This window comes from Schistocerca gregaria, chromosome 4 (genome assembly GCF_023897955.1).
Source record: "Schistocerca gregaria isolate iqSchGreg1 chromosome 4, iqSchGreg1.2, whole genome shotgun sequence".
Taxonomy (NCBI): domain Eukaryota; kingdom Metazoa; phylum Arthropoda; class Insecta; order Orthoptera; family Acrididae; genus Schistocerca; species Schistocerca gregaria.
In genome coordinates, this window is record NC_064923.1 from 769,545,304 (window position 1) to 769,562,503 (window position 17,200).

The window sequence follows — 17,200 nt, forward strand, 5'->3', positions numbered from 1 at the left end:
CCTCTGGAAGGTTCCAGATGCTGCCATTACATCTATATAAGCAGAACACCGTGCCAGCCGCCTCAGTCAGTGACTCCTAATCCTGATGACGATAGCGGAGACAGCTATCAAAATCTCGAGTGTTTTATTCGAAATGACACGGCTTGTAAACCGAGATTTTATTGAATCACATACGTTGGAACTTCCTCTGCTGATTACATACTGGTTATCAGTCAACAGAGCAGTATAGTCTTGAATGTATTTCCAAAACCTAAAGACATGACCTATAAGCTCACCAGCACACAAGACGACGTGCATGCCAAAATTGAGTCAATTTGGTGGAAAAAGAAGTGAAGGAATGAGACACAAATAAAATGAATTTTTCATTCAAACTATGCAAGCTTAAATCTTCTTACCAACCACAAAATAAGAGACTAATAGATTGGGATTACGCTGAAGCCTATCTACAGCTGAATGTTAAGTTCAAAAAAAGGGTGATTAGTTAAAAACATATAACTAATGCTGAGAGAAATTACAAGTAAAGCATAAAAGATCCTAAGATATGAGCACTGTGGTACCATTTTTAAATTTTTTTATTTTCTGTTGTTCTTAGATACAAGGGACACTAAGTTAACCACGAGTAAGACCGAAATTTCATCCACTGATATTCTCGATAATGAAAAAAGAGAAAACAGATATCCAAGAAAATGTCTGGTTTGATACATTACTGTAAATTTCAACCCTTATTCAACTGTTAGAAGTTTTGAAAAGGTCTCCACAACCACCTGTGTGTGTTGATCTTTTTAAAAATGCAGTCCCATTGAGGCACTGAGTGCAGATCATCATTTTGAATGATTACTTTTGATAGTTCAGAAATCATTTTCTTCCATGACTCAAAGAAAATGTGTCATGAATTCAAAGGATCTGCCAGTACTGGTCACAAGACTCTCTGAATCAGAATAGTTTAGCTATTAGTAGATACCATACCATCTAAAACAGAAAAGCAAGGAACAGTGTTTCACATATTTTGATCCATGCAGAAGGTGAAATCAGTATTCAATATGAGAGGTAATTCAGCTTGTTGTCTAGGTGGCTGTCCATGACAGTGTAGCTGGTACACACGGTGGAATACAAGCACAAATGTATCACTGAGAGGTAACTCAAAGCTATTTTATTTGATCCATGTCTAGATCCTGTACTGAAATTGTCGAGAATAATCCCCAAACAAATTATATGTGATTTAAATCCAGCTTTGTTACACATTCAAGAAAATGTACATTATCACTTACAAGCTGGCATAGTGTTCTGTTCAGTGACCAATAACATTTCGTTGGAAAAAGCAAACCGATCAACAAAAACATGCAGCATGGTGTTCCAGAAACGTATTATGTTGTACAACAACTTGCTACAGAGATGCATGGCCTTGTGATGTTTGCACTAAACCCTGAATCTTCCATCGACTTATACCAACTGAAATTCTTATTTGTCAAACGAAGCTCTCTCTATTCGGTCATCTTTGGTTCTTGAACGCATTTATACGGTAACAGAAATTTTATTATGATAGTGAAAGTTACCTCGTTATGTGTCACACACCAAAAGTGTGGAATTAATTTATTGATATATCTCTCTATGTTTGCCACTGAATGTAGATGCTGTTAGACGCTGTCTCACACTCTGTCCCAGGCCTCTCAGCACATGTGAGCAGATGTCTGTAATTGAAGTCAATACACTGACATAGCTGGCTACTCCAGTGTTGACAGTGAAGGCCTTGAACAATTTTTCTTTCCATTTCCAAATATGAGTGCAGCTTCAGTATCAGCAAGATAGCAAGCAACCTATACTAGAGCTCTGAACATGCCATTCTGTCGAACACTGTTTTACAGAACTCAGGGTTTCTGCCTCAGTTTAATGTACACAATTTGCTTATACACTTGCGATCAACTGAATTTGAGACTCTCACCAATAAGCTGTAAAGTGAAAGAAGATCCCCAATAGTTATAGTAGGCCTTACGCAGATGCTTTGCGATTTTGCTTGTTTATGTTTCTATGCTAATGCCTGTGTTGCCACAGCTCTTGGTGACTATGGTTTTTAGGCAGTACTGATAGCAATTTGCACTTGAAAGACAACAATAGCACTGCACTGCCAATTGTTACAGTTCATCTTCCTCCACAAACAGTATAGACATGTGTAGTATTCCCTGTCGTTTTCATGATAGCATGATGCAATTTGGCATGGATTCCCCAAAACACGAAAAAGTGTTAGGGACCTATCATGATCCAAGACTACTCAACTGCCACCAAAAACTCACAGAGATTGGTCAAAGTTGAGAACAGCACCCTCAATGTACTCCTGGGGAGTGAAGTCTGATGACCTGAGTAGCTTGGTGACCTGGATAGCCACACTTACAACCTCATGTGTTCATAGAGAATTCCTCAAATTATTGTCAGATAATTAAGGTGCGATATTCCTGAAAGTACAGGTTGTACACGGAATGTACTGTAGGCAAAAAACAGATGCATACTAGTAGACATTACGCTAATGTATCACTTGCTGACAATGACAGAAGTATCATGGGCACCATTACAATCTTTGCGGGCACATCCAAAACGAGAGTACCTGCATCACATGCCTGAACAGAGTCCTGTTGGCAAGTGTGATGCACCTTTTCAAGTAGTTTTTGATGGAGCCCAGTGAGTGCCCATGGCTGTATTGGTGAACTGTCTGTATAATACCTTCCCCTGAAAGGAGAAGTAGTTGTGGATGAGAATGTATTTATCATCTGTACAAAGAAAAGACAAAAGGTGTTTTTGAAACAAGATTACAATGTCAGGGAGGTAGCTGGTCTCTATAATGACAAGTAGAGAATTTTAAATTCAGTAAAAATCAATATAATGTACCCTGACAAATACAGTTAGTCAAGATGATATACAAAACATCTTAAATTTAATAATTATTTGCAATTTCACTGATTGTCTTTGATGAGTTTCACTGGGAATGATAATTTTTTAAAACAATATCTTATTATTCTTTTAATGTGTTATGGCGGAGTGGACCATCAAAGCAATGAAAGTAAAAGATTTGTTCATATGGAAAAAAGAATATTCTTTTCTTTAAACAACATATAACTCACCACACAGAACCAAATATATCAACAAGTGCAACAGATCCCACACAGTCCTTACGACGTAACTGCAATCTAACTCCACCAGGATGTGCCATTTCACGGCGTAACTGAAAGACTTGTTGCTCCCTTAGCGTCATTCGACTAACGGCAACACCACTATTGCCACTTGTTACACTTTCTAATGAAACCTAAAACAAGAACAAAATTATATGTTACCGACAAAGCAATTTTACACTGAAAATACAAAAACATAAAACAGAAGTATATATTTTTCTTGATCACTATGGATACATACTGTGGAAAATGTTTAAAATACAGTGTTCTGACAAAATACTACGCAATTTCATACATTTATTTTCTTCTAAAGGAAAACAAAAATCGTTTAACATGAAAAGTTTTGCGTCTCGGCCGATCAAACATATAATCTTTCTGTAGCTGATTTCTTTTTCTGTTATTGTTGCTATATGTCTCCGCTTGGTTTTGGGTACTGCCAGTGTCAAACCACTTCCATCAGTTTTCAAATTTAATGATGTTGGTGCAAAGTCAGTAAACTTTGAATCATAACCATTTAGTTTTCTTTGTTTTTAAACTGTGCATTTATTTTCTTACATACAATGGCACAGTAATCAGATCATTTTTACATTATTTGATTATTATCCTACAGTACCAATGGATGGATTTGTTCTGGGCAATGGTAATGCATGTACATTGCCAATTATGACACAGACACATTTTGGAGATCATTCAGAAATCAAAAGATTAGTTAGTTCGCTCATGCAAACGACGACTAATATGACAACGGAAATTACTGCTCCTGTCCCCATTACAACAGAAATAAGGGACATCAAGAAATGTATTCACAGCTACTAGACGTACATTTGAATGATGAAATGAATAAAATGACGGACACTATCAAACATTCGATGCTGCGAATGACACTACTAACAAACAATAGCCAATTTCTTTTTTTTCTTTCTTTTTTAACCCGTATAAACTCTGAATGTATAGTATGTACCTGTAAGAGAAAAATTTTAGAGGTTAATACAACCAATTTGTAATAAAGTTTGATGAGACTGAAACTACAATTTTTTACCCAATGTATTGTTTAACACAAAATCCCTTCCATACGAAAAAAGTATTTTGGTGTGTTCAAATTCATGTTCAAGTCATTGTACATTTTCAATATGAATATTTCAATACAATGTTACTTCTCAAAGCTATAAAAGTCTTCAATTTTATAAACTTTTCAATTCTGCAAACACTGCAAAGGAACAGGTGCAAATAAATGTCACATTGTGAGTGAAGAAATCGTATGAAACAGTTGTATATCTATCCTCAGGCAGCAAGCTCAATAATTTAAGAGCCCGTCTGCCACAGACTGTACCGACCACTGTGGTATGTCATATGGCGTCCCACTAAGGACAAAAATGCTGGACCATACTGTGCTTAGCTTAGGACTCTCTGATACTGAGCTTAATTCTATTTGGCTGTAATTGAGGACTTGGTCTAATACTTAATGGCTGCTTAGCCTCTGGTGCAGCTATGGACGTACCTGGTGTATTTTTAGGCCAGTTATCTATTACATTTAAGAAGTTAAGGCACGAAATGTTTTGGCAGCTATCAGTGTATTTTGTGTTTTCTAAAAGAGTAATGAAATAAATCACTTTTTGTTACACCGACTCGGTGTTATGTTGACATGAGGTTTTGAACTTCGTGTTTGTGTTAGGGGGGCAGACAAAGTTTCTGTATCACAGATCCAGTATTCATGACGCTGTGGCAGCAATAACTGCATATTCACATCAACAAGTGCAACAGCACACTAGACTACAGGATAGGATATCCTGGAACAACAGTAGCATTACAGCAGATGATCTGCAATCTCACCATAGTTTCCACCATTTCATCAAGAAGATGTAGATTGGCCCTTTCTTGTTTGCTGCTAATATCCACAGTTAATGTGTCTTCTAAGGAAAATCCAGTTATGTGTCTTCTAAGTAAATTGTGCTCTCTCACATACACCGAGTGTAATGACTTATCGAAATTCTATAGTACGTTTCCTTTCTATTACCAGTAGTGAATTCACCTCACAGGAAAAAGGCTTTCATAGTTTTAAGAACTTGACTCAACCGAATGTTGCATGGGCAGCTGTTCTCAAAAAGTCTGATGCAAAAATCTCAAAGTGTGATAATGATTCATAATGATACTTGAAATGATCCTAGGTACTAGCCCAATAAGGAAGTTTGTATAGAGGCACTTAAACTAGGCAATGCTCTATTTGAGGAAGCATTAACTATTGCAAATAAATAAATAAAATAAATATTCAAAATGGTGGGTGCAGCATACCAGTATTTTGATGAACCTCACAGGTATCCTATGCAACAGCATTCCCACCCATGCCACAACAAGTGTGGTCAGAACACATCAAGTTCATCTTCTTCACTTGGGATTCAAAAGTGTGATGTTGGGGGCAGCTCTAAAATGGCGACACTTGCATCGGTCTCCACAGGAACCTTCATCGGCCCACCCTTGCAATAACAGAAAGTCTCAGTATCCAAGTTATCCAGGATGTTTTTCATATTACACGGTGAATGTACAGTAACAGTAAAATCTTGAATCACTATGTACTGAATTTTCTGATCTATTCCCTCTGGGTTTGTGATATGTCAACAATTACGTGGATCATGTTTAATTAAAATCTTCTGTACTTTCTTCCTACTTTCAAGCCATACCTTCTCTAGTCATTGGTCAATCATGTTGGTAGTTTTATACAAACATAAAAGATCCCTCCATATCTGTAGTGGATTCAGAGAAACTGTAAATGTACAGTCGGACACTGATGTCCATCCTGTTCTTTAGTATCTGTAGAAAGCGTGACAACACGGCTACTCAACACTATCGGTGCGGGTACTTCACAAGCCGATGGTGACTCGATAACAACCTGGGAACAAAACCCCATGAGAGTAATGAACTCACCAGGTGAACTGATATACGAGAGGCACAGCACCTGAACCCAGACTGAAACAGGCACATCAATGTATTTGGCACATGGCTAACGTGGGATGCCATTGACTAAGTACCCAACAAAACTCAGCATTAGGCGCAAGGCTATGTCCGCGGCAGTTTAACATCGCAAGAGGACTGGACTGCTCCACTTGCTGCTGCTCGCAGGTAAACACTTCCATCGACGGATATGACCATACGACATAATGTGTGCGCCCTCCATGGTGGGTTTCCAAAATAATCTGCCGCTCTACCCGTGCCAGTTCATCTGCCTCCACTGTGATGTCCGCTGCTTGGGATACTGAATGTTCCATGGCCAGAAGTAGTATTGAAATTATCTGTTAACCAATTCTTCTGCAAAATATGCACAGCTGAAGCATATTTGCAATTGCTGATTGACAAACAATCACAAAACTTCATGATAATTGACACATTGTACAGACAAAACAGGTTACCTTTTGCATTGCTAGGTCACTGACAATTTGCTAATTAATTTGGAACAACTAATTCAATAAAAATTATAATCACAGTTAACTATTTGGATGATATGTCACTGGCACTGGAGACAACAAGAGCTGATATACCTACATACAACAGGTTTAAAGCTCAAAGGCCAAGTGCATAATTAGCCATGATTTTGTTTATAGGTGTAGCTCAGCACCTGAAAATATTTCAATAAAGATAAAAAGTCAGTCATCAGCTGCACAAGAAAACCTTTATTTGGTTCACTTTACTGGTTTCAACAGTTTAAACGGTCATCTTCAGAAGTGAAATAGGCTCAAATGATTAGTAAGCCAATGTAAAAATAAGATTTGGACATTGATGTCCTACAAAGGATATACATATATAAAGCAAATTTCTTAAAAATGAGCTTACTGAGAATGAACAGCAGAAGTAAAACAGGTTTGTTAACTCACATGTGAAACAGTTAACATTAAGAGCCACAACATATCTTTGCGACAGAATCAATAAAACAGAGTGACATCACTAAAAACAGATTTATGTGCGATGAGTGGCAAATAATTAACTATAAATTCCACGTCATACATACTATATGTGACAAAAGTCAACCACAAGACTGATGACACCAAGGGTATTGAACAAGCCTATATACAAATTGGGCGCACAAATGTACAAGCAAACAGTGATAAATTCTGTGACAACTGAAGCTCAAGAATGCATTAAACATTATAAAAATATATAAAACGGTTGACAAAGACTGTAAACCATGGACCAAGCAAACAGACACACAAAAATAATATTATTACTATGTAAAGGGATAAACAAAGGAAGGTACACCATTCAAATTTTATTATTTTATGGTGACGCTGTGGGTCACTAACAGCAGTGGTACATGGAACTGTTTAGTATCCTGGAGATGAGGCCAACCACTGCACACATTCATTAGGAGGAAACACAAACAAGTGAGCTGCAGTCCTGCTTCAATAGTAGGAAGTAGACGTCACTGAGCCGAAGATGTACAAGGGGCTGCAGCACGTGTTTACAAGTTGACTTAGTGTGTGGAAACGTGCCTGTAGCGCACGTAAATGTTAAGTAAAACTTGGGGTGTGGGAGTTAATAAACCATACATGTTGTTTAAAAAGTTAAGCAGGTGACAGTTACACATTAAAAATAAGTAGTAGTTCATTGTTGTATAAAGACGACCTTATCAAAACGTAAAAATCTATGTTACATAAACATCAATAGTACATATTAGATAGAACAGACAAAATAAAATTGCTATTAAGACCTGTGAGCAAGGCAGCTTAGACTTCTGAATCAGATACAATGCAAGGTGAAAATGAGAAAGTAGTAAATCATTTAACAGAGACGCTCGACAATCAAAAAACAATGTTTTTCAATGCAAGTTGATCATCCAGCAAATCCTTAGCATTAAGGTTTTTATGTTCATAAATTTCAACTTCTTCTAAAAGATTCATTTTGCACCCATTGTCAACACCCATTGTTGACAGCGGTGTTCTTAGGGTTGTTAAGCTCTGTGGCAATAGCAGAGGGACTAAAAACAACCTCAAATATGCGGTCAATCACAGTATGGAGAAATGACATATGATGCTTCAAGGATGACAGGAAGAACCATGGATGATTTTATATGTCAAAGTAAATTTCCAATGGATGTCAGAACTAATTTTTCTGTCTACCAGCTGCAATTTCTCAAGTCCCAGAAACTAAGTTCATGGAACTGATTTTCTATTTTGTATGTAAATTTGATTTACACGTGAAAGTAGTTCAGAGAGTCACTAAGAGAAATGAAATCACTCACATTGCCATTGAATATGGTAACAGTATCATCCACATACCGTCCGTTAATGAAATATTACTGGAAAAAACAGGGTAAAATTTGAAAAAGCTAAGTTCAAAATGATGGCAATTCCCCATAATCAGGCATCCACCTTGTGTAAATGTTAATCACTGAAGCTGCAATAATTATATCTGAGAATAATACCCAAAAGTGTTGTCATTTCATTACTTTCATCAGTATTCAATGTCTTGTACTTTGAGAGGTTTTTGCTAATAAAGAGGATCATTTCATTTATTGGAATATTGGTGTAGAGGTTTGTGATATCAAGTGATGCAAGAAGATGACCAGAGGGAAAGGTAGCATCTTTTAAAGAGATCTTTCCCATTTTTCACTGTGAAAGGAATTCCATTCATGTAATATTTCTTGAGTAGAAACAGTAGCTTTTTGGATAAGAAATACCCATAACTACCAATTCCATTAACAATCAGATGTACAGGCCAATTATTTTTATGTATCTTCGCTAGTGATCACAAAGTTGGCATCTTGGGAGTCACCGTCAACAATCTATCACGATCTTTGGAGAGTAGAGGGAATTACAAGAGTCGAAGGCTACTTAGCAATTGGGGTCCTATAGATGGTGTGAATACTATTTTCAGGAAAGGCCTCTCTCTCATGTTTTGTTTACATGGTTGTCTGTATAAGATGACAGAGGAGTTGCCTTTGTCTGCCTTGACGATGAGTGAATTTTCTTCCCTGAGCTTCTTACTGACACACCTAACTGAGGCAAGACAATCATCTTTCCTTTTGTGAGAAGTGTTACTCATTTCTTTAGTGATTATCTGATTAACCTTAAAACCTATATTGGCTTGTTTACATCTGTCAAGTTTAACAGAGTCCCTAGCAAGTTTCACATCAACAAGTTTAATAGCTGTAGACTGATCTAGGGGCATGTCAACATTATGCTTCTGAGCCTTGTTTAACAGGTTAAGTTCAGTTTTTTAAATGATATTCCGACATTGGTTATGTTTCTAATATATTCAAGAGCTAAAGCCTTTTTACGTGTTGCTGAATGATCAAATCTCGCTCCACAATTGGCCCACTCATGAATTGAATTCACAACACTGTCAAATTACAAGGCGTGCAACAGTCTCCTAAGTCCTAAATGCAAAAGATAAGCTTTATAGTTGAGAAAGTCATTCCTGCCATAAAGCATACTTATTTCATTGTAAGTAGGAGACACATTTTCTCATAATGGTAGATGGAGCACAATTTTTGGGAATTTTCACATAAGCTGATACATATTTAGGAATCAGATTTCCTAGAAGACACTGCTTATCAAACAAAACATGTTGGCTACATTTAAGGATTTTAAGCTTTATGTTCCTGTAGGTGGCAACAGCTTGTTTTACCACACTAGGCAGTGAGTTTGTGGTTTTGCTTATAGTTTTAGTTCAGCAGTTGCAGAATACTTCAATAGAGAGAAAAAGTCAACCACCAGTTGCACAAGAAAGTCTCTACTGGGTTCACTTTACCAGTTTCGACAGTTTAAACTGTCATCTTTGGAAGTGAAATAGGCACAAATCATTAGTAAGCTGATATGAAAATAAGAATTGGATGAAATAGAAAATCAATATCATGAACTTAATTCCTTCGACTTGAAATTGCAACTGGTAGATGGAAAAATTAGTTTTGACATCCATATGAAATCTACTATGACAGATAACATCATCCGCACTTTTTTCTGTCACCCTTTTTGTCACAAAATGTCATTTTTTTGTGCTATGATTGACCACATATTTGATGTTCCTCTTGTCTCAGTCAACAACCTTGCTATCAACAATGTGTATCGGGCTAGTCCTGCCCAAAAATTATATAAAAATAAAACTAATAAGCAAGCCCATTCTTCTTTACTTAATAATCATGGTGTCAACTGGGGGAAAATGTTTTTACAATTCTTTTCCTAGGAAACATGTCATATCGAATTGCCAAGCTGTTAAGAAAATGTGACTTCAATGTAGAGTTTTCCACTAATAATGTCACTAAGTTGCTCTTTACGCATAACAAGAGATCTACAGTCAGCAAATATCTCAAATGTGGGCTACACAAAATTCAGTTCAATGTGTGCCCGAGCTTTTATATAGAACAAACAGGGAGGGCTTACAAAAGCCATTTTTGCAAGCTCATACTCAATAAAGACGGCGATAATTCTTAGAAATCAACTTTAGCAGAACATTTTAAACTGAGAAACAAACTTACACCTCCCCCTCCCATCTTTTAAGGATTTGCTGAATGACCAGCTTGCATTGAAAAACAGATTGTTTTTTGATTGTGCAGCTTCTCTGTTAAATGATTTAAAGTGACCTATTTTATGTCCAACTCGTGTTGTATCTGATTACACAGTTAAAGCTGTCTTGCTCAGAGATTTTAATAGTAATTTTACTTTGTCTTTACTATCTACCGGATGATCAAAAGGTCAGTATAAATTTGAAAACTGAATAAATCGTGGAATAATGTAGATAGAGAGGTACAAATTGACACACATGCTTGGAATGACATGGGGTTTTATTAGAACCAAAAAAATACAAAAGTTCAAAAAATGCCCGACAGATGGCACTTCACCTAATCAGAATAGCAATAATTAGCATAAAAAAGTAAGACAAATCAAAGATGATGTTCTTCACAGGAAATGCTCAATATGTTCACCATCATTCCACAACAATCGCTGTAGTCGAGGAATAATGTTGGGAACAGCACTGCAAACCATGTCCGGAGTTATGGTGAGGCATTGGCGTCAGGTGTTGTCTTTCAGCATCTCTAGAGATGTCGGTCAATCACAATACACTTGTGACTTCAGGTAACCCCAAAGCCAATAACGGCACGGACTGAGGTCTGGGGACCTGGGACGCCAAGCATGGCGAAAGTGGCGGCTGAGAACACAATCATCATCAAACGACACGCGCAAGAGATCTTTCGCGCGTCTAGCAATATGGGGTGGAGTGCCATCCTACATAAACATCATACGTCCCAGCAGGGGTTTATCAGCCAGGCTAGGAATGATGCGATTCTGTAACATATCGGCGTACCTCTCACCCGTCACGGTAGCAGTTACAAAACCAGAATCATGCATTTCCTCAAAGAAAAAAGGCCCAATAACGGTAGATGTGGTAAATCCAACCTATACCGTGACCTCCTCTTCGTACAATGGTGTTTCCACGAGAGTTCTAGGATTTTCGGTAGCCCAAATTCTGCAGCTGTGGGCGTTGACAGGCTCTCTGAGTGTGAAATGAGCTTTGTTTGTCCACAACACGTTACTCAACCAATAGTCAACTTACATCATCTTTTGAAATGCCCACACTGCAAATGCCCTCCACTTCACTAAACCACCAGGTAACAGTTCATGATGCCGATGAATTTTGTACGGATAGCATCGGAGGGTATGCCTAAGTGCCAACCAAACGGTAGTGTATGGAATGCAGGTGCGATGTGCGACTGCATGAGTGCTGACTTCCCCATGCATAGATGAACCCGCTAGTCTCCATTTCTTCCTGAACTGTCTCCGCAGCATTACGCCTTGTACTCGGTTGGCCACTATGGGGTCTTATCGTCTAAAAAACCCATGGCTTAGAACTTCGAAATCATTCTCGCCACAGCTGCATTTGTGAACGGACCTTAGGTAACGTCAACATGCTGCGACTGCTGGCGCATCTGATTCTCTCTCTCTCATTACAGCTCCTTTTATACACGATTGTCATGCACAGTCACTGACGTTTTGCTGTCCAGCGCCATCTAATAAAACCCGAAGTCATTCCAAGCATGTGTGTCAATTTTTACCTCTCTGTCTGCATTATTCCGTGATTTATTAAGTTTTCAAATTTATACTGACTTTTTGATCAACCGGTAATAAGTACTAATGGCATTTCTGTAACACAGATTTTCACTTTTTACAATGTCTTCTTGGTATAACCATGAACGACAACTTATTTTTAATGTGTAACTGTCACACACTTAATTGTTTAAATGCATACCAAGGTTTATTTGCTCCCACACACCAAGTTTCACTTAGCTTCGACATATGCTACAGACACATTTCCACACAGCAAGTAAACTTGTAAACTTGTGCTAGGGCCTCTCACATGTCTTGGACTTGGAAACATCCACTTTCTGCTATTGAAGCAGGACTGCAGCTCACTTACTTGTGTTTCCAGCTAACGAGCGTCCAGCGGCCGGCCTCGTCTCCAGTATATTGAACAGTTCCACATCCTTTCGCTGTTCCTGTGGTCCATGGCACCACTATAAAGTAATAAAATATGAATAGTTTACCTTTCCATGTGCGTTCCTTTGCAGAGTAATAATGTTATTTTTATATGTCTGTTTCTTAACACTTGGTTCATGGTTTATGGTCTGTTGTTGACTGTTTTATATGGTTTTATAAGGCTTAATGAATTTTTGCACTTCAATTGTCACAGAATTTATTAGAATTTGCATATACACTAGTGCTCCAACTTCGTACATAGGCATTTTGAATGCCCCTGATTTCATCATTCTGGTGGTTGACTTTTGTTACACATAGTATATATGACGTGGATTTGATAATTGTTTGTCACTCATTGCACGTAACATCTATTTTTTAGTGATGTCACTCTGTTTTACTGATTGTGTCACAAAAGTATGTCATGGCTTTTAAGCTGAACTATTTTACATCTGTCTTAAGAAACCTCTTTTACTGCTGCTGTTTAATCTTTATAATTTTATTTTTAAAATACCTGCTTTATATATGTATTTTTAGCCAATCCTTTGTTGGACGTCACCATCTGATTCTTATTTTGACATTTGCTTACTGATGATCTGAGCCTATTTCTCTTCTGAAAATGACAGTTTAAACTGTTGAAACAGGTAAAGTGAACCAAATAAAAGTTTTCTTGTGCAGCTGACAACTGACTTTTTATCTTCATTAATAATTAGGTACCTGATTTATTACAGTCTAGTAACATGTCCCAGCTTCACATGGGTGACATCAGGTATCTATGGCCAGACAACATGGTTGGCATAGTGGTAATTTTATTATGGACCATTGCAGAGAGTTACGGTTAAAATTCAGAGAACAACATTAGGCTGCTGAATAACGTCACTTTCATATAACTTAAACAAAGTAAGCCGCATGCACCAGTAAAGTTCTAAGAAAGCACCAATGTTGTGTGTTCGATGTTCAACCAGTGTTCAGAGTGACATCTGATAGCGATAATTGAATCTGTGAGGTACCGAACCTCTCAAGTCCACCTGAATGAGCGCATATATTAGTCAAAACTGTATCAAAATCCCTACAGACAAAAAAACCCAGCATGGGGTTTGATTTTATAAAATATATAGGAGAAGAGGGTACTTATAAAAGTACAGATTCTGATAATAATCATTTCACATGGCTCAATGGCCTAGTGCAAGTCTTCTAATTAGAAGTCACTTCATGTCTGTACTGGACACCACTGACTTGATCAGAGAAGATGCACAGGCAGTGAAAAAAATGCAAACCACAGAGTGGAAAATTACATTATCTCACACAACCATGATGACGGTGTCTTGCGGTGAACGGAGAACTGTTGCCGCTGCAGGTGAAGATGAAATAGAGCCTCTCAATTGCACAGCAATTGCTCATGTTGTGAGTTCTTCCTGTAGCTAGATAGCAATGGCATCATTTTCATAGTGGCCGATGTCTTAATTCATCATAGTTTGGTCAATTTGGATGAAATATTTATAAATTACCATATTTATCTGAGTACAAGACGAGTTCATTCCCCAAATTCTACATTCAAGAAATGCAGGGTTACCTTATTTTCACAGATTAAACTACTGCTGCACAGGTTAGCACTTTTATGTTGTTTAACAAAGTATATAGGGGTTGTCACACTCACAGATGAATCTTTAGATATTGATGTTACATGCAGATTTGTTTTGAGAATTCAGAAGGACATGGCTGTGTAAACGATACTCATGTTCTTACAGGCTCAAGATTCCCTGAAATGCCGAAGTGCTTGTAATGGAATCAACATTGTTTGAACAATCATGTTACATTTGACTCATTCACCATTACGGCAAGGGATACAGGAGAGACTATGAACTAGCCACTAAAACAATCTATTGCTCTAACTAAAATTTGACAATTTCTGTGAAACACAGAAAGAAATAGTACTAAATCCTATCACATTGAAACTCTTGTTGTATTTGAACGGGTCTGTGATAAAAGTTCTCATACCTGTACAAGTACTGTTTACAAATATTAATTCTGCATTTTAAATAAAAGTAACATTCAAAAAAATTACTTGATTCTGAACCCAGATCAATACTTTATTTGACCATGAGAGACTGTGACGGTTTATTAAGTGGGCTGCAATGATGAATTTGGTCGCAGTTCACGCATCGGATAAAAATATTATTAGCTTTAAAACATGACAATTACCTTAAGATGAAACAAGAAGAAAAATTAACCCAGAATGGAATTTCTAAGAAATGAAATAAATCATATTAAACTGACTGTAACTGTTGTCTCGAAAATAAATTAAAACGGCAAGACCTGTCATGGAAATAGCAACAGACGTCAGTAGATCACGTGACAAGCGAAACTTCAAAAACTGGACTGGATCGTGATTGTGATCTTTTATTTACGTATTATTTGTTGTTGTTGCTGTTACATATGACTAGCACGCTAGAATGTATTGCAAGTCCATGCTTCACATCTGGTCGAGCTCAGCACTACGGAATGGTTGGATGGGGAAGCAGTGATACCAGCTTGACTGGGAATTAGATGAGTGCAGGGTGAGGAGTAGTGAGTAGGCAGAAAATTACATCATATTGCCAACTATGGGAATCTATAACACATACTTTGGCTTTTCAGGAACGTCTGCAATGTTTAAAATGCGTCTGCCTATATCCATTTGTAGTCAGAACTGAATTTCTGCAGGAGACTGTAAGAGTCTAGACAGGGGCAGTATTTACGTATTTTGTGCTGCAATTTTGTTGAGGCTCACCGTGACATGTGATGATGGGGGGGGGGGGGGGGGGGCAGCTGCTGCTGGTTCTATACAGCCAATCAGGGGAGCGGTGGACAGACGATAAGTTTGAAAGCAAGAGGCATTGTAACAGCATCACATCAGCACAGAGGCGAAATCTGATATGTATTCAAATAAAAACATCTGTGGTCTCATGGTAAACACAGGCTCACAAATCACAACACATTTGGAAGAAATAGCCAAATAAGCATAAACTTTACAGTTATGCTATTAGGATGATTAAAAATAGTGACACCACAGATGACATGGTTAGAAAGTGAAAAACGTAGAAAGGTAAATTGTTCCACAAATTAATGTACTCAATTTTTATTTATTTATTTATTTTATTTCTCCTTGTAATATCAAAATGTACACAATCAATAAATGGCATTAATTTAAAATGGATATAATAGTAACTTCTTGGCAAGAGCTTTGATTAGTCAGAATAGTTAAAAAAAAATTCTTCTCAAGAAGCCTGTTGGGCGAGGGGAGTTGTCTCATACTCTGACTAAAGCTACCTACTAGTAACAAATGTATCAAAATTGCAACGGCTGTTCCTGAGATATAGTGAATATAGTGAGCAGGGAACTTTAATTTATATATGTAAAGATATAAATCATTATATTTCAGTTAAGTCTACCATGAAATTTACACTAAACCTCTACGTAAAAAATTCTGATTTATAAAATTTACCTGTCTGTGATAAGGATGTGGTGCAGGCTGTAGTTGCCTCTCAACATCGGCTCCTCTCGTGGCAGAAGCAGAAATATGATCTGACCTCTCTGGGATTCTACCAGTCGAAGTGATTACAGCTCTTTGTGATGCTGATGATGCGCCTTGCAAAGATGTTTCACATCTTTCTATCAGTCTACCTGCTGTCAGTCCAGATCCTCCAACTCTCGATGTGCTGCCTGCCAACGTTTCCTGTCTTTCAGTTTGATTAGTAGAATAACCGCCAGGTCTCCTCACAACACCTGCTCTAGGAGAGGTCGCAGGCACGCTGTCTTGCCTATCAGTCGGTCTTGGAGGCAAATAGGTGGTACTCTGCCCCTCAGCATCGGAAGCCCTGTGCAAATTTGCAGCCTCCATAGCAGGTGGATTTAATACAGATCTTAAAACCTGTGTCTCTGACCCTGAAACAGCTCTGAATCTGCCATTTCTCTGATTTCCATCTGTAGGAACTACTGTATCTTGTAATGTACTAGCTAGAAGAGGACTATTCACCAACAGAGTTGGACTCTCATCTTCCGATTTTAGGGTTGTAGCTGTTTCTGCAGGTGTGCGAGCCAAAAATACACATTCGTAATGACTGTCACTGGAATCTGAGGCATCTGGCGCCACATTATTTGAGTGTACTACTTCTGTCTGTACATCTGATAGATTCTGTCTAGCATCTGTCAAATTTCTAAGTGAGGTATCACTTACTTCATTCTGTTCAACTGGTCCTGTAATATAATGAAAAACAATATCCTTTGATTAGTGATGCAAATCAATTTGTGGCCAAGATCACATTATAAAGCAGCCAAGGCCACATTGTAAACAGAAAAGGATATACAGTGTGATCCTTTTGAAATGTCACAAAAGTATTGTGTTACATTTATTAAGCTAATGTATATATCTCTCAGCAATTTTCTACAATGTACGTGAAAACAATGGGAGTTAACTGAGTGACCATGCTCTGGGAGGCAAGCCAACAGTGTGTGTAGTTCACAGCACAAATACCAGATGTCAGAAACATATTGTACAGAGGTGGCACCAAGTTAGCAAACTCAATGAGTGTCGACTGTTGAGTAAAG

At 37.7% G+C, this 17,200-nt stretch overlaps 1 protein-coding gene across 5 annotated transcripts in view; it reads right to left on the reverse strand.

The window, feature by feature from the left end:
• The window catches only part of LOC126366014 (uncharacterized), a 143,258-nt gene that overhangs the window by 31,191 nt on the left and 94,867 nt on the right, over positions 1-17,200 (reverse strand). For all 5 annotated transcript variants that reach the window (XM_050008867.1, XM_050008868.1, XM_050008871.1 and 2 more), the window contains 2 exons: positions 16,098-16,849; positions 3,111-3,292 (listed from right to left, as the gene is read on the reverse strand). In XM_050008867.1, the coding sequence (XP_049864824.1) occupies positions 3,111-3,292; positions 16,098-16,849 (934 nt within the window). The remainder of the gene's footprint in view (positions 1-3,110; positions 3,293-16,097; positions 16,850-17,200) is intronic.